Source organism: Mustela lutreola, chromosome 9, assembly GCF_030435805.1.
Source record: "Mustela lutreola isolate mMusLut2 chromosome 9, mMusLut2.pri, whole genome shotgun sequence".
Classification (NCBI taxonomy): domain Eukaryota; kingdom Metazoa; phylum Chordata; class Mammalia; order Carnivora; family Mustelidae; genus Mustela; species Mustela lutreola.
This window is the reverse complement of record NC_081298.1, coordinates 26182163-26199822: the sequence shown is the minus strand read 5'-3', so window position 1 is coordinate 26199822 and position 17660 is coordinate 26182163. Positions and strand designations below refer to the sequence as shown.

Below are 17660 nucleotides of genomic sequence, written 5' to 3'. Positions count from 1 at the left end.
GCAGCCCATGAAGGTTGCGGAGTGGGGGGGGGGGCTCCTAGATCAAAAGGCAGGAGACTTCATCAAACGTCTCCCCTGAAGTTCAGCAAAAAATATGCGCGAGTTATGGGGGCACAGCTTGGTAAATTTTCACAAGTTGCGCACACGAGCTCTGAGGCCATAGACCGAGCAAAGCCGCCAGCCCCTCAGCAGCTCCCCCGAGACCCTCTCTCCCTCGCTACTCCTCCAGGCCCCAACAGCATAGATGCCTTTGTGCTTTATATCCTGGGAAGCATGAGGTATGGTCTGGTCTCTCTCCATCAATGCTGTGTTCACACCATTCATCCCGACTGACGTGGGTGATTGCAAGCTGCTCGTCACCATTGCTGTGTCCTGTTCCGCCGCGTGACTCTTGACCCATCTGGGAGCTTCAAGACTGGAGCTGCTGGCACTTGTGCTTCCGTGGACATTCCTGCGCGTGCCCGTGGGTGCCCAGGTGCACGCATTCCTGCCATGTAGGGGCCTAGGAGAGGACCTTCTGGGCTGGAGTGGGGTCCTGGGTTCAGCTTTCGTGGATGCCGTCTGGTTTCCAATGATGTGCACTCTCCCACCGGCAGCTGTGAGGTCCGGTCTCCCCACAGCCTCACTGACACTGGCTATTGTTTGTTTTTCATTGTTTTAATCTTTTTTAAAAAAAGATTTTATGTATTCATTTTAGAGAGAGAGAGATCGGGGAGGGGCAGAGAGAGGGAGAAAGAATCTGAAGCAGACTCCACACTGAGCACAGAGCCCGGCATGAGGCTGAATCTCACCACCGCGAGATGGCGGCCTGAGCCGAAACGAGGAGTCAGTTGCTCACCCGACTGAGCCACCCAGGCACCCCACTGATTGTTTTTAATTTAATTTTATTTTTTTGAGTTTCCTTATGGTTTAAAAAATTTTTTTAAAGATTTTTATTTATTTATTTGACAGAGAGATCACAAGTAGGCAGAGAGGCAGGCAGAGAGAGAGGGGGAAGCAGGTTTCCTGCTGAGCAGAGAGCCCGGTGTGGGGGGCTCGATCCCAGGACCCTGAGATCATGACCTGAGCTGAAGGTAGAGGCTTAACGCACTGAGCCACCCAGGTGCCCTTAATATAATTTTTTATTATGTTAGTCACCATACGATACATCATCAGTTTTTGACGTCACGTTCTATGGTTCATTGTTGGGTGTAACACCCAGTGCTCTGTGCTATCCATGCCCTCCTCCATACCCATCACCAGGCTCTCCCGCTCCCCACCTCCCTCCCCTCTAAAACCCTCAGTTTGTTTCTTAGAGTCCACAGTATCTCATAGTTCGTCTCCTCCTCTGATTTCCCCTGCTTCATTTCCCCCTTCCTTCTCCTAATGTCCTTTGTGCTATTCCTTATGTTCCACAAATAATTGTCTTTCTCTGTTTAACTCAAGGAACATGGAGTGGTATCTTCTTGGGATTTTCATGTGCATTTCCATGAAACTAATGAAGTTGAGTGACTTTTCTTTGTTTACACTGGGTGAGCTGCTTCTGCGAAGTGAATTTAAGTTTTTCGCAGGGCCATGAGCCGTTGGAAGCCCTTATGCGCACTGAGAAGGGGCTTTCCAAAATAGCGGTGCCCAGGAGGCGTCCCCTGAGCCACTAGCGGTCCTCCATAGCCTCCAGAAGACAGCACCCTGTCTTCTCGGTGTCCACAACCCGGAATCAGACATGCAGCGCTGCCGGCATAGCAGGGCTGGGTTTCGGCTCCTATTGCTCTCAGGACTGGGAGCCCTTCATGCAGTGGGCAACCTGGACAGCCGTACCTGACCACTCCACCTGCCCCTACATTGTACAGAGAACCTCACACTGGCCACCTGGGCCATGCTCAGAGGAGAGCAGAGGGAAAAGAGAGTTTGCATTCTCTGGGTGCAAAGACTTGGGGGGACCTGCTCGTGGCTACAAATGATCAAAGGGCTGTTCTGGGGCCCAGGGATCAGATTTGTTTTGGGAGGCCCTATAGGCCAGAGGCAGGCTGGCAAATCTGAGCTCAACAGAGGTTAGGCTATGAAAGCTCCGTGAGGTCTAGGTCACTGTGAGTGCATCATGCCCAGCACACAGTAGTCACCTAGTATATGCCTTTGGGATGACTGCTGTATAGTGCTGTCCTGCAACAGATGGGCTGTGGCAGGAGGTGGGGGAGGGTAGTGAGCTCCCCTGCACTGTGGTCAGGCAAGGCCAGGCAGGTGACCATCACAGAGGGATTTCACGGAGGGAGTAATGCCTTTGGCGCTGACTGCTCTGCATGATATGAAAGATGTTTCCAGCCCCTAGACTCTGTGAAGTTTATGAATTATCCATGCCGGATTCAGTAAAGGCAGACTGATCAGTATTAGTTGAAGCAAAACCTAATTAGGAAGGCAAATTGATTTCCAAAAAAAGAATTGGATGATGTGTTCCCAAGACTGTTAGAAATGGTTTTTTAATTGTCTGCTCTTTTGTATTATTCATGCCACTGTATGCCTTTGTGAGCGAAGTGGGCCTCTGTTTCCTCCCCACTTCCTCTCCCTCGTGCCAGGCTTAGAGCCTTCTCTGTGGCCAGGCCCCATGGTGCTGGGCCGAGCCATTCCTCTGGGGAGAGCTGGAAGCCCATGGGAAAGGCAGAGAGGAAGAAATGGTGGGGAGGTGCCCCAGGCACTCCGGCCGACAAGGAGCCACATGGAGCTAAGGGCCGCCCTCTCTGTCCTCCTCAACACCCCAGGTAGCGCGCTCTCAGGGGAAGGGCATCTTCCTCTTCCGGAGGCTGAAGGACATCATGGACTGGAGGAAGGTGAGCTTACCTCTCCCCCTTGCTCCCGAAACCTCCCTCTGCCCTTGCTGCAATGAGGGGCCCCCACTCCTTCCTTCAAAGCTTGGAGGGCTGGCAGGGAGGCTCTGGAGCAGACCCCTGGGAAGGGGGTCTCCAAAGCCAGATAGCCTGGGTTTAAATCTTGATTTTTCCCCTTAATAGCTGTGTGACCTTGGGTAAGATACTTCACCTGTCTGTGCCCAGGGAAATAGGGGATAGTAGTAATAGGACCTGCTGAGGACGCAATGAGTTATTATGACTAAAACCTGAGAACATGGCCTCTGTACCCAGGCCTCCTGCTCTCCTGGCCGGGGAGAGTTTGGCCAACTCTTCCTGCTTCCTGCAGATCCTAGGCTGAGCCTGAGGTAGCTCCCTCCCTCCCCACCCCACCATCCCTACCCCAGATGTGGTGTTAGCGGAAATCCTGGGTCCAGTGCTGTCTCAGCCACTCAGCAGCTCTGTGGTCTTGGGAAAATTGCTGAGCCCCTCTGAACCTTGGAGAGGCTAATAGTGCAGGGCGAGTGAAAAGGGCAGGATGACCCCCTACACAACCAGCACCTGCCGCATGAGCTGGTACTCAGTGAATTTCGCCCTTCCCTGCATCTCCCGATTCCTCCCATGAAACCGGCAGGGTACCGCAGGAAAGAAGCTCACTAGCTTAGAAGCCCCGCCAGCCCGCAGCACTGTCAATCCTTCTGGAAGCCATGTGAGTACAGGCAGGGGGTGGTCCCGCGCCCAGGAAGGGAAGGCCCGGTTACCTTGGGATGAGGGTGACAGTAAGTGTAGGAAGTTCTGCCCTGGGGACCAGGAACCCTGACTTCCAGGGGCTCCCTGCCAATGGGCTGTCGTGTGACCTCACCAAGTGTGTGACACTTGCTTTGGGGCCTCAGTTTCCTCACAAGATTATTGTGAAGAGGGGCAGTGGGTGAGAAAGGGCTTAGCAGACTGTAGGGTGCTGCACAGCAGGGAAAGAAGGCGTTCTGTCTTCCTGAGCTGGGCTGGCAGGGAGAGAACTTGTAGGGAGAGAAGGGACAGGAATGTCCTTGGGCATCTGTGTGGTGCTACAGGCAGCGCTGACCCATGGAACCTTCTACAGAGTGGGGGAAGGGGGTGTGTCTGTGCTTTCCCCAGCATGGAGACCACTAGCCATGGTGCTGACATTGAGCACATGAAAAGCTGGTGCTGCTTGAGGGCTGGATTTTTTTTTTTTAAGTTTTTATTTATTTATTTGACAGATCACAAGTAGGCAGAGGGGGGTGGGAAGCAGGCTCCCCGCTAAGCAGAGAGCCTGACTTGGGGCTTGATTCCAGGACCCTGAGATCATGACCTGAGCGGAAGGCAGCAGCCCAATCCACTGAGCCACCCAGGCGCCCGAGGGCTGGATTTTAAACTTCTTTCCCTTTCTTTCTTTTACATACGTAAAATTTACCATTTGGACTACTTTTCAGTGTAACATTTAGTGGCATAAATTATATTAACATTGTTGCACAACTGTCACCACCGTTCACCTCTAGAACGCTTTCATCTACTTTCAGAACTCTGCCCTCAAGAAGCACTAACTCTCTATTTCTTCTCCCCACCCTGGCCCCTGGCAGCCACCCTTCTACTTTCCTCCTCTGTGGATCTGACCACTCTAGGGACCTCCTCTAAGGGGACTCAAACAGCATTTGTCCTTTGTGTCTGGCTTATTTCCCTTAACATAATGTCCTCAAGGTTCATCCATGTGGGAGTACTTAATTTCACTTACTTTTCATCTTTTAAATATAAATGGATGGCACAGGTCTGGAGGTTAAATGCCAAGGCTCTGGGCCCAGGCTACTGGTCTACCACTGCATGGCTGTGTGACCTTGAACAAGTCACTCCCCTCTCTGTTCTTCAGGTTTTCATCTATAAACCGGGGATAGCATGAGTACTTCTCTGATAGGGATTGATAGGCCCCAAGGAGAGTACTTAACAGAAAGCCTCCTATACAGGGAATGTTCCATAAATGTTAATAATAGTTATTATCACAACTAGGATGCAAGAAGTTCTGACGACCAAAAGGATGAGATCCCTGTGGAGAACTACGTGGCTCAGCGCTATATTGAAAACCCCTACCTGATAGGAGGTGAGATGGAAGCCTCTGCCCAGAACAGCGTAGGAGCTGCATGGCTGCTCTCACCTCTCCCTCCTCCAGTGACCCCATCCTTTCTCATGACTTTAAACACCCGCCCCCAGATGCCAGAGATGCCAGCTTTCTGTCTCTAGCTGAGACATCACCCTGACACCCCGGATCCTGATGTCCCACAGCATGTGGCATGCCCCCGTGGGCACCTCCCAGCAACTCAACCCAACAGCAAGCCTGAAATCCAAGCTCACCCTCACCCTGCCATGCAACTCATTTCCCAGTGTCCCCAATGTCCGCAGCCCCTCCAGCCCTGGTTGTTAAGCCAGAAGTTGGAGACCATTCTGGGTATGTCGGTCTCTGTTTCTCCCCACTCTGACCTCCATCAGGCTCACAGACAGCTCTTGAATCCGTCTGACCACCTCCACCCCGGTTCTGGCCACTGTCCCCTCATGTCCTCACTGGTTCCCACTGCTGCTCTGGTCCCCTGTGCTACACACCAACACAGTAACAGAGGGACAAGGTTCCCTTCAGGGGCTTCCCATGGTTGGCAAAACAAAATCCAAAAACTGCACACGAACTCCCTCAAAACTGGCCTCTGCTGACCTCACTGACTCTGCCCCCTCTGGGCCTCCTGCCCCAAGGCTCACGGTCCACCCCTCCGGGCTAGGAGGGCGCCTCTCTTCCTCTAGGTCACCACTTCTCCGTGAAGCCTCCTTGATCCCACCTCTTCAGCATTTCCCCAGCATTTCTTAAGATTTTGTTTGTTTATTTGATGGGACACCTGGGTGGCTCAGTCAGTTGAGCCTCTGCCTTCGGCATGGGTCGTGATCCTGGGGTCCCGGGATAGAGTCCCGCATTGGGCTCCTTGTTCAGCGGGGAGCCTGCTTCTACCTCTCCCTCTGCCTGCCACTCTCCCTGTTTGTCTTCTCTCTCTCTGACAAATACGTGGGTAAAATCTTAAAAAAAAAAAAAAAAAAGAAAAAGAAAAAAGATTTTTTGGCTTTTTTACGAAAACAAATATTTTAATTATTTATTTGAGAGAGATCGAGCTAGTGAGAGACAGCATGAGCAGGGAGGGGTGCCGGGGAGGGGCAGTGGGAGAGAGGGAAGCAGGGTCCTAGCTTAGGAGGGGGCCTGAGGCTGGGCTCCATCCCAAGACCCCAAGATTATGACCTGTGCAAAAGGCAGAGGCCTAACAGAGCCACTCAGGCATCTGGCCTTTCCCCGCCAGTCACCCTCTCCTTGTACCTTGTGTGCCTTTATTGGCGTTCGCCTCTGTCTGTCCATCATTATAACCTGCAAACCTAGCACGCTGCTGGGTGCACAGTTGGTATTTGTTGCATAAATTATTTCCTTGTCTCACAGGCCGCAAGTTTGACCTACGTGTCTATGTGCTGGTGATGTCGGTGAGTAGCTAAGAGGGTCCCCTCCTCCAGCCACAGGTAAGGAACAGCTGGACTGGGAGACAGGAGTCAGAAGCCATTCTGGGGGGCACTTATGTGAGCTTGTCTGATTTTGCCTGCCTGGGAGAGCTCAGGGGGCATCTGAGGATAAGGGGGAGGATAGGTAGACAGATCCCACTTTGCCATCCCAGGGTCTGGATTTGCCCTCTAACTGTTCTTTATTCAGTCAACCATCCATGGTAACCACAGCTAACTTTTACTGAGCACCTACTAAGTACTATGCCCTGGTATTTGGCAGATTTTATTTCATTCAGTCTTCCTAATGACCAGAGAGTTTGGCTCTATTATTATTATTTTTTAAAGATTTTATTTACTTGGGGGCACCTGGGTGGCTCAGTGGGTTTAAGCCTGTCTTCGGCTCAGGTCATGATCCCAGAGTCCTGGGATCAAGCCCCGCATCGGGCTCTCTGCTCAGCAGGCAGCCTGCTTCCTCCTCTCTCTCTCTGCCTGCCTCTCTGCCTTCTTGTGATCTGTCAAATAAATAAAGAAAAATCTTTTTTAAAAAATCTTATAAAAAAAAAGATTTTATTTATTTATTTGACAGAGAGAGAGAGATCACAAGTAGGCAGAGACTTAACCCACTGAGCCACCCAGGCGCCCCGGTTGGCTCTATTATTATCTTCATTTTACAAATGAAGAAACAGATACAGAGGGGTTGAGTGACTTGCCCAAGGTCACACTGGTGGCTGACAGAGTTGGGGTTCAATTCCAGGCAGCCTAGCCCTGGAGCCTGCTCCAGGAGTTGCTATGCTCCCTCCCCCAACCCACTCACTCAACAGTATTCAAACCTTTATGGTATGCCAGTGTATGCAGGCGTAGGACATGGGGCTGTGGGAGGCAGGCCCAGCCCCGGTGCTCCTGAAGCTTACCGTCTGGTGGGGAATAGGGACACACCCTGAGCTGGGGTATTGCTTGCAGTGATGGAGCAGAGACGAGACCTGTTCCCTTCTGCATCTTCTTCCTACTCCCAGCACCAGGGAGGGAGGGCATAGAATCAGAGGCGGCTGACTTTGGAGCAGATTCTTAAGGAGTGATGCGGGAAGGGAGGAAGGGAATTCCAGGTGGGGGAACAGCAGGTGCAAAAGCTCGGAGGAGCAAAAGAGCTCCTATTCACTCCCTCCTCTGCGTGTCCCTCCTTTCCCTCCTGGATGCAGTACATCCCGCTTCGAGCCTGGCTGTACCGGGATGGCTTTGCCCGATTCTCCAACACCCGCTTCACCCTGAGCAGCATTGATGACCAGTGTATCCTGGGATCACTGCCTACCCATCTCCCCTGCACCCTGCCCCTCTTCTATTCCCCAGCTGCTCAGGGAGAATTTATTCATTCCACAGAACCCCACGCTGTGGTCTGGCCACAGCAGATAGGGTCTCATTTCTTCCTCTGGGCCCTGACAGTCTTGTGGGGGTGGGGGAGCCCCTAGTGATCCCAGAAGAGCGGCCCTGATCCGCTCAGAGCATCTCTCCCAAACTGCTCTCCTTGACCATCGTTTGGGTGGTGTGCCAGCCATGTGCACTGGTTCATAGTCCTTGAATGGGGGAGTCTGAGCCCTTTGGGAGAAAGTTTGCAGCCTTTCAGGTGCTTTAGTCATTGACTCATGTGTTCACTCAAACACGATGTCCTTTTCACCCATTGCACTGGCAGAGGCCGAAAATTTGGTAACACACTATGCTGGCGAGGCTGGGGGAACACACGTGTTGCTCTTGGAGTAGAAATCTGAAGTAGACAATCTGACGAATGTCTATCAAAAGGCAGAAACACCTGTGCTCTGACCTAGCAATTTCCTTTGGGGAATTTATACTCCACGAATACTCAGTATGGGAAGAGAGAGGTTGAATGCACTGTATAGTCTTGTTTGTGAGAGCAAAACAAACAAAAACAAAACAAAACCAATAGGAAATAAAACGAATAGCTCATTTACACAGTGGGATATTATGCGGCTGTTACAAAGGCACGGGGGGGTGTGCTTTATGAAATATGAAATAATCTCAGTGGTGTGTTGTCAACCGGAAAAAAACAAAGTTAGAACTCAAAAGTATGCTTCCATTCATGTGACAGATCATATCTGTATCTGTGTATCTGTGCACAGATCTCTGGAATGAAGTACAAGAAATTGAAAACAGAAGTTGCCTTTGGGAGGGGCCTTGGGCAGGTGGAGACAGGTGTGGGTCAGGAGATAGGTGCTCACACACATTTTGGAGCCTTTTGACTTTTGAAGCATAAAAGTGTATTATTAGAATATTGGGGGCACCTGGGTGGCTCAGTGGGTTAAAGCCTCTGCCTTTGGCTCAGGTCATGATCCCAGGGTCCTGGGATGGAGCCCCGAATCGGGCTCTCTGCTCAGCAGGGAGCCTGTTTCCTCCTCTCTCTCTGCCTGCCTCTCAGCCTACTTGTAATCTCTGCCTGTCAAATAAATAAATAAAATCTTGAAAAAAAAGAATATTAGAATATTGATATTAAAAATAATGTTTCTAAGATTTTTAGATGTGGGCATCAGAAGAAAAGAGGTTGACAGTACAAAAACGGAGATGAAACTAGGTTACCTGCATGTGGGAGAGAAGGAATGGAAGGTGTTGGGTCTGCTGAGCTGCTGGTGTGGGCAGCCCAGCCAATGCTTCTAGCCAATGCTCCTAGCCAACTCCCGCCTCTCGCCTTAGTTTTGTCTCTCGATGACGGGTCTGTCTGAGCTACTGTCTGTACGTTGCCCACATGCTGGAATGGGAGTGGGCCCTCCTGGCAATTTCCTAAGAATTTCCCCACCTATCTTTCCAACTTCAGCATTTCTAGAATGTTTGTTTCATTTTGTAATTCCAACAAGCATTTATCATATCCAAGTTAACATCTATTTTAGGTTCAGTTTTTGGACTCCATGTGTTTGGTTAAGATTAAATCATGCACGTAAAGCACTTAGGACGGTGCCGAGCCCAGCATGAGTGCTTAGCACACGTTAGCCAAACGCTCTCCTCCATTTATAAGTGTGTATCTCTGGGGTCGTGGGGCCTTAATAAGCAAATCCCAGCCTCCTCCAGGACTGCTTTCTAGTGAATGCGTTTTGCTGTTTGTGCAGTGAGTGAACACACATTATTTTCGACAATGTCTCTTCATTGCTTTTAATTTTTAAATGTTAAAATATTTAAAACATATAGAAAAATGAAGAAAAAACTCTCCAAGAAATCCAGGCACCCATCATCCAGATTTGACAGATGTTGATATTTTGCCGCATTTGCTTCTATTACACACCCAGCTTTTAAAACAATGAAGCAACTTTGGGGGCACCTGATGAGCACCTGGTGGCTCATCAGTTAAGTGACTGATGCTTGGTTTCAGTTCAGGTCAGGTCATGATCTCAGGTCATGGGATTGAGCCCCACGTCAGGCTACACACTTAGCACAGAGTCCACTTGAGCTTCTACCCCCTGCTCTCTCTCTCTCTCTTTCAAATAAATAAATACCTCTTTTAAAAAGATAAAATAAAAAGATAAAATAAAATAATAAAGCAAATTTGGATCACAAAATAATAAGACCTATTTTAATCTGACCTTAAATATATATATTTACATTTTTATATATAGTTCATACACAGTTATTCTAATATTATATGCATATATATACAAACACATACAAAATACAAGAATAACCACCTCAACACTGTAATAATAAATAGAAATAAGTTAAAATACCCTTGCAGAATGGTAAAAGGAATGCTAAAGCATCTGTATGAAATTGTTACATTGAGGTCAATTGAACTGTCTTGGAAGGGCATCCAAGATAGACTATTAAGTCAATAACAACATGCAGGGATAGAACCAGTAGGTTTATGCTCCTGATTTGGCTTTTACGGAAGGATGTTTCTGTCTAGAAGAAAGTGAGAGAGGATATTCACTAATTTGTTAATTCTGAAAACCATGGAGGATTAGGATCAGCTCAGGAACTTTTATTTCCAACTTCACATGTTTTCCTGTATTATTTTTACAACCATTATATAGTTCTTTAATAATAAAAATAATAAAACACTTAAAGAGTATAGCTTTCACAATACAAGTAGTATAGCTTTTTAAAGACAAATCAGAAAATTTGGGAAATGTACAAAAAGGGGTGGAGGGGGGCCGAGGAGAAAAGGCTTCTCTAGTCATGTTTTCTACAGACAACTACTTACTCTTCTAATGTATTTCTTCCCACTTCATTTGTATGGCTTTTTGTTGTTGTTTGTAGTTTATGAAGGAGAGATCCCACCATATAAACATAACTATTTTTCACTAAACGTGTCGTGTTTTCCTTGTAGACATTTTTTATTAGTTATAAAATATTCCACGGAGTGGATTTACTGGTTTACTAATCCTCCACGCTACAGGCATTTGGAAATATTCAGTTTCCTCCAATTATATAGAATGTCACCAAGAAACATACTTTTCATAAATCTTTTACTATATTTAAAATTTTTCCTTCAGATGACATTGCAGAAGTGTAACTGCTTGGTCAAGGGCTTAGGGCTATATTCTTTTCCAGAAGGTTCTTTTGTATTTTTACTCTTCCATTGACAAGGCCCTTTTTATCCCTGCTCTCAGTTCTGAAGACAACCATTTTATAGATTTTTTTTTTAGATTTTATTTATTTATTTGACAGATAGAGATCACAAGTAGGCAGAGAGGCAGGCAGAGAGAGAGGAGGAAGCAGGCTCCCTGCTGAGCAGAGAGCCCGATGTGGGGCTCGATCCCAGAACCCTGAGATCATGACCTGAGCCGAAGGCAGAGGCTTAACCCACTGAGCCACCCAAGTGCCCCGAAGACAACCATTTTAAAAAGGCATTTCCAGGGGTGCCTGGGTGGCTCAGTCGTTAAGCATCTGCCTTTGGCTCAGGTCCTAATCCCAGGCTCCTGGGATTGGGATCCCTGCTCGGCGGAAAGCCTGCTTCTCCTCTCCCACTCCCCTTGCTTGTGTTCTCTCTCTCACTGTGTCTCTCTCTGTCAAATAAATAAATAAAATCTTTTTTTTTTAAAAAGTACATTTCTGAAACAACTGGCACATATAGGTGAAGTATATATGGGCATTCATTATTCTTGCAATGATTCCATGAGTTTTGAGTTTTTCCAAATAAAAAGGTTAATACATAGGTAACCGACTTAAGGGGGAATCAGGGTTTTTTCTTAAAATTTGCATTTCTTCCAATTGTATTTTTGTCCCATTTACATACCTTTAAAATTGGGTATCTTTTATTTCTGGAAACTTCAGGCATTTTCCCAGATGGTCTTTTGCCAGTTATGTCTCCTCTGTTGTGTTCGTATCCCTCTATCTACTTATCTCTTAGGGCCATAAATTTTTATTGTTAACAATTTGTGTGGGATTTTCTTGTGACAAAAAACATTAGCCTGTCATAGTTGCTACAAATCTTGTCTCTAGTCATGCTTGCTTTTCATCAGATTGCCTTGGCAATCTGATCATTTTTATGTTTACATGGTTGGTCCATCCACTGACTTCCTCTTGATTTCTATCGTCATTTCTTTTCTTTCTTTATTTTTAAGATTTTATTTATTTATTTGAGAGAGAGAGGGAGAGAGAGAGAGCATGAGAGGGGAGGTCAGAGGGAGAAGCAGACTCCCCATGGAGCTGGAAGCCTGATGTGGGACTTGATCCCAGGACTCCGGGATCATGATCTAAGGCAGTCGCTTAACCAACTGAGCCACCCTGGCTCCCCTCTATTGTCATTTCTAAGCTAAAAAAAGAAATTCCTGCTGAAAGATTTCATAACGAATCAGTTCCACTTCTCTACAGATTGGTTTCGAGGGTTTGCTTACTCTCTATCTCTTTCTCCACGTATGTACCTGACTTGTTCAGAGGTTAAGTGACTTGCTCAGGGATGGCATCCAGCAAAGATGCTGGCGATGTTGGAATCCAGGCCCATCTGATTCCAAGGCCCACATCAGTGCTGTCTGGGCTGTTTGGTAGCCTTCCTCTTCAATGGCCAAGAACAAGTCTTTGTTTGATCTCTGGCATGGGATGTGGGACAGGGTTTGTCCTTCTTGTTCACACGAGTCCTTGACCACAAACCTCTCCTAGATGTCCACCTCACCAATGTTGCTGTGCAAAAGACATCTCCTGACTACCACCCAAAGAAGGTGAGGAAGCCAGGCATCTTGCCCTCCAGGTCCAGACTTTTGGGACCAGGTTGTGGTGGGGAGGTGGGGTGCCAAGGAGCCCAGGACAGGCCTATGTTGGGCTCATAGTTCACCAGTGAGGTCAGGACCACCCTTCCCACTTACAGGGCCCAGGGCAGGAGTATGGATGGAGACCCCCACATCACATGTTTAAATAGTTAATTTACGACTCAAAGAAACACACCTTAAAACAAAATGTGTTCTACCCTCCTACCTTGACAAGTGTATTCCCATCTATCTCTCCATCTCTCCATCTCTCCATCTCTCCATCTCCCTGTCATCTATCTACCTATCATCCACCCATCCATCCGTCTAACAACCTGCAAGGCGAGGTTCAAATTTAGAATTCTCAGACTTTCCAGAGTTAAGAGCCAGAAGAGTGGGGCACAGGGAGAACTGCCCCCGCCCCCAGCTCACACCCTCTCCTTTCCTTTCCCTCCCCCAGCTCCATCCCGCACAGTGGGGTTGCCTGTATGCACACACTCCCATTTTCCCAAAAGCAGTAACCTGTTGCTCATCTTTGGGCCTTGGGCACACACATGGTCAGTATAGTCTGTCCCCAGGAAGGCATGCCCGGGGAAGAAGTGTGTGCAGGGTGTTTGAGCAATGACTTATGGGGTCCTGGGTACCCTGGAGCCACGGGCCCTGGGCAGGCACCCCTTCCCCGCTCCCCGGCCCAGCATGCTGTAGTTTTGCCTCATAAGAGGGAATGTTTGAGGGTCCCAGAAGGCCGGGTCCTGGTTAATTGAAACTTCTTCTCCCCCCACACACCTTGACCCGGGCACTTGGGGCCCCAGGGCTGCAAGTGGATGCTCCAGCGCTTCCGTCAGTACCTCGCGTCCAAGCACGGGCCTGAGGCGGTGGAGACGCTCTTCAGTGATATGGACAACATCTTTGTCAAGAGCCTGCAGAGCGTGCAGAAGGTGATCATCAGTGACAAGCACTGCTTTGAGCTGTACGGCTATGACATCCTCATAGACCAGACCCTCAAGCCGTAAGTGGGTAGCCTCACAGCCCGGAGGGGGCAGATGTGGTACACATGCCGTATCTGGGATTGATCTCTGCCACTTCCTTGTGGTGTGCCTCAGTCTGTCCATCTCTAAAATGGGTGTTGTGCTTATAGCATTAGTATGAGGGATGACTGATGTACTGTCTATAGAGCACTGAACCCCATGCCTGGCACGACAGACCTTTCCAGAACATCTGCTGAGTCAGGGATCCTTCCCTAGCACTGGGCAAGAAACTTCTTTGGAAGCCCTGCTGTTTTTAGGATGCAAAGTGTCACATAAAGGAATAGTTACCATGTCACTTCCTGCCAAGAATTTGGTGCCCTCTCACAGTGCCCACGGAGGGGGTCGAATTGATGAGGAAACAAGTGTGAGGTGCCAGGAACCATAGTGATGGCCCTTATGTGATACAAAAAGACCCAGGAGCCCAGTGGGGTTGTTCAGGTGCTTGAGGCCATGCAGTAAGTCAAGGGCAGAGCCAGATCCTGGGTCATCATTTCTGAGCCAGCACTGAGGCTCCTGGAGCCAGCCCCCTCACCGGGGGCTGTACAGTATGGACAGGCTCTCAGAGGCAGGAGCTAGAACCCTAGAATGAGGTCAGATGCAGCTTCAAGAGAAACAGGGTTCGGGGCCAGCAAGTCTCTCCTCTGCCCCCTGCAGCAGGACAGAACTAGGGAAACAAGCTTGCGGGGGTGGGGGGGGGGGGCTCTATCTGCCACCAACCTGCTGGGTGAGTCCTTCCCTCTCTGGGCCCCAGGTTCCTGTCCACAAATGACTGGGTTGCACAAAATCAGAGTTTGCAAGCCGGAGGCCCTTGGGCCGCTTTTGGCCCAGAGTTTGGACTTCAGATGATTTTTTATTTAAATACATTGACAATCTCTAAATATTTACACAACAGTCTGGAGTTTTGCCTTTTCTGGAAAACCCAGAGGATCTGCCGACTCTGGGCTCACACTCCCGCAGAGGGGCTGTGGCCGGCCTGCGCCAGTCCCCACCCCTCCCAGCTCCTGTCCCCTCTGCAGGCAGGTGTTCACTGGGAAAGAGGTCTTGTGCTCAGGGCTCTATTGGAAAAAGAGTAATAGAAGGGCAACAAGATCATTCCACTCCCTCCAGCTTGCCTCGTTTAGGTACCACCTGGCCCCCGTGGGGATTTCGAGTTTGTGACGATTATTTTCAATAAGTTTTAGCCGCCGAGACCTTTCTTCTAGTGGAAAAATGGAAAGAGCGATCTTGGTTGAATTGAGGGTTGGGCCCACGCACTCATGAAGTCTCTCTGCAAAATTCCAAGGGGCCCCATGGACCAGATAAACCTAAAGCCCTCCATTCCCATCCTTCCCCAGGTGGCTCCTGGAGGTCAACGCCTCCCCATCGCTGACAGCCAGCAGCCAGGAGGACTATGAGCTCAAGACCTGCCTCTTGGAAGACACCCTGCATGTCGTGGACATGGAGGCCAGGTGAGGGGCAGGGGGGCAGCCTCACTCAGGCACCCCTGTACATGACAGCTGTGGCTACCAGCAAGGAAGACAGAGAACTCACAGCACTAGGACTTGAGCAGCATGTAAGGATGGCCTCGGTCTGCCTGCCATTTTATAGATGGATAAACTGAGATGTCCACACATGGTTAGATCCTGGTCCAAGGATTCAGCCCTTCTGGGGAAGAGCAGGACCAACTACAGGCTTCTGAGATTCAGCCCAGCAGGATCTCCTCCACACTTCTTGACCATATGAGACCTTGGAATTTACCAGTCTGAGCCTCAGTTTCTTCATCTATAACATGGTAACATCATGTTTACCTCTCAAGATTGCTAAATTAATTTACCAAGATTATTTACTGTAAAGCACCTAGCTCACCATAAGTGTTCAGTAAAAGTCTATATATTGTTATAATAATGTGTATATAATGGGAAGATCCAGGAAAGGACTTCAGGAATGGCTGAATCCAGGTGCTCCATTGATATTGGTTGGTCTGTCTGCTCACTGGCTCACTCTCTCTCTGTCTGGCTCATTCCATTTTTCTCCTTTTCTTCCTCTCCACTCCCTGTCTCTTCCCTATGCATTAGCTTTTCCCCAGTTATTCCGGCAAGTTTGAAGGCTCTCATTCTTATTGGTGGGGATTCGTCACATGTCCACCTCTGAACCAATCATTGTGACTCTGATTAACTGGACCTACATCTCATGCCCATCTCCCAGGGTGGCAGGATCAGCCCCCACCTGAGTCATGTGAGTGAGAGAGGAAGGAGTGGTTCTCACAGGAAAAGCTAAGTACCCTTAGGCTGAAAGAAGCTGAAATGGGTGCTAAGCAGGCAGGACCTCAAGCGTCCTCTATATCTACCTTCATTATTCATTCAACAAACATTTGAGACCCTCTACTGTGCAAGGACATGCACCACACCCTGGGGACACAGTAGAGGACACAGCAGACCTAGTCCCTGCTTTCCTGAATTTTATGGCCTGAGGAGGACAGCAGACTTTAAGTATAAGTAGGTTCATGTTACTGAGGGCACGGGTGGGAGCCTGGGAACCACATGGGAGATGATTGCTCTGAGACCTGTGTGGGCCCCCAAGAAATGGGTGGACAAAAGAAGGAATTCTGACAGCCTGGGCACCAGTAGGGTGCAGGGAGGGATCAGGGGAATTACCCGGGTCTCCGGCCCCCAACAGGTGCACCTTCTTTACCCCTTTGTATCTCCTGCCCATCCAGGCTCACAGGAAGGGAGAAGAGAGTGGGAGGCTTTGACCTCATGTGGAATGATGGCCCTGTCAGCAGAGAAGAGGGGCCTCCTGACCTGTCTGGGATGGGGAACTTTGTGGCCAACACACACCTTGGTATGTGGGGCTAGATGGGGACTGGGGACTGGGGATGGGTTAGGAGAGGAGCCAGGTAGTCTGAGAGACAGCTTGGCACAGTGGTTAGACTGTTTTCATTTGACCTACCATTTACCAGCTGTGTGACCTTGAGCAAGGGATATAACCTCTCTGTTCCTCATCTGTAAAATGGAGATTGAAGAGTTTTTACTCTCAATATACGCCTAGAACACCACCTGGTACATAGGAAGAGATCTTAATCTGTCAGGAGGTGGATTTCAAAAGGCTTATATGGAAAACAACCAAAAAAAGAAAAAGAAAAAACAGACTATGTTAAAAGAAATTAAGGACTTTAGGCCTTGACTTCATTCTTGATTTTTAAAAAATGAAAAATTTTCCTGATTATAAAAAGTATAATCATAGAATATTTGAAAACCGAAAGGAAGTAAACCATCCAGACATAACCAACTCTAACAATCTGTTGTATTTCCTTCCAGTGTTTAAAAAATGCATATATTCACAGTTTTTCTTTCACAAAATGGGTACTGGGCTGGAGTTTTGAGTCCCACTTTTCCACATAGCCTATTCCATGTCATTCAATGATATTAATAAGAGCCTCTCTTCTGGAAACACATATTCAGAGCTAAATATTTTATATACACATACATTATTTCCTTTTTTAAAATTTTATTTATTTATTTGACAGACAGAGATCACAAGTAGGCAGAGAGAGAGGAGGAAGCAGCCTCCCTGCTGAGCAGAGAACCTGATGTGGAGCTCGATCCCAGGACCCTGAGATCATGACCTGAGCCGAAGGCAGAGGCTTTAACCCACTGAGCCACCCAGGCGCCCCACATTATTTCATTTTTAGGCAGCTTCTATCATTTTACAAATGGGGAAATTGTCTCCAGATCTTACATAACTTGCTGAGGGTCCCGGTTATAAATGGTGAGCCAGGACTTGAACCCTAGTTTCTCTTACTCTAAAACCTGAATGTTTGGCCACTAGAAAATACTGTCCCTTACCACAGTTAAAAGCAAAATTACTATACGGCTGTAAAGTATTTCAGCTTGTATATGTGCCAAACTTACTAAATCCATTTCTTATAATTGAGCATTTGGCAGGATTCCAATTTTTTAGTTTTATAAATAATGCCATTCCGTGATGAGCATCCTTTCACATAAGGCTCAGCTGAAATTTCTGGCTGTTTCTTTAGGACAGATTCCTAGAAGTAGAATTACTGGGTCAGAGGGATGAACTTATTATAACTAAATTGCTTTCTAGAAAGATTATACAAATGTGCCTGCTCT

General features: G+C 48.2%; 1 protein-coding gene across 4 annotated transcripts in view; it reads left to right on the top strand.

Annotated features, from left to right (window-relative positions):
* TTLL9 (tubulin tyrosine ligase like 9) overlaps nucleotides 1-17660 on the top strand; it is a 42909-nt gene that overhangs the window by 20179 nt on the left and 5070 nt on the right. The window contains exons 6-14 of one of the 4 annotated variants that reach the window (XR_009344610.1): nucleotides 2733-2801; nucleotides 3451-3525; nucleotides 4836-4926; nucleotides 6292-6332; nucleotides 7544-7631; nucleotides 12441-12499; nucleotides 13336-13461; nucleotides 14886-14999; nucleotides 16247-16370. Coding sequence is in view for 3 of the 4 variants with exons in the window: in XM_059133603.1 (XP_058989586.1) it covers nucleotides 2733-2801; nucleotides 3451-3525; nucleotides 4836-4926; nucleotides 6292-6332; nucleotides 7544-7631; nucleotides 12441-12499; nucleotides 13336-13532; nucleotides 14886-14999; nucleotides 16247-16371 (859 nt within the window). In the remaining variant the exon portion in view is untranslated. Of the gene's footprint in view, nucleotides 1-2732; nucleotides 2802-3450; nucleotides 3526-4835; nucleotides 4927-6291; nucleotides 6333-7543; nucleotides 7632-12440; nucleotides 12500-13335; nucleotides 13533-14885; nucleotides 15000-16246; nucleotides 16372-17660 lie in introns of those variants that run through there. The other 3 variants (XM_059133603.1, XM_059133604.1, XM_059133605.1) reach the window with 3 other exon arrangements.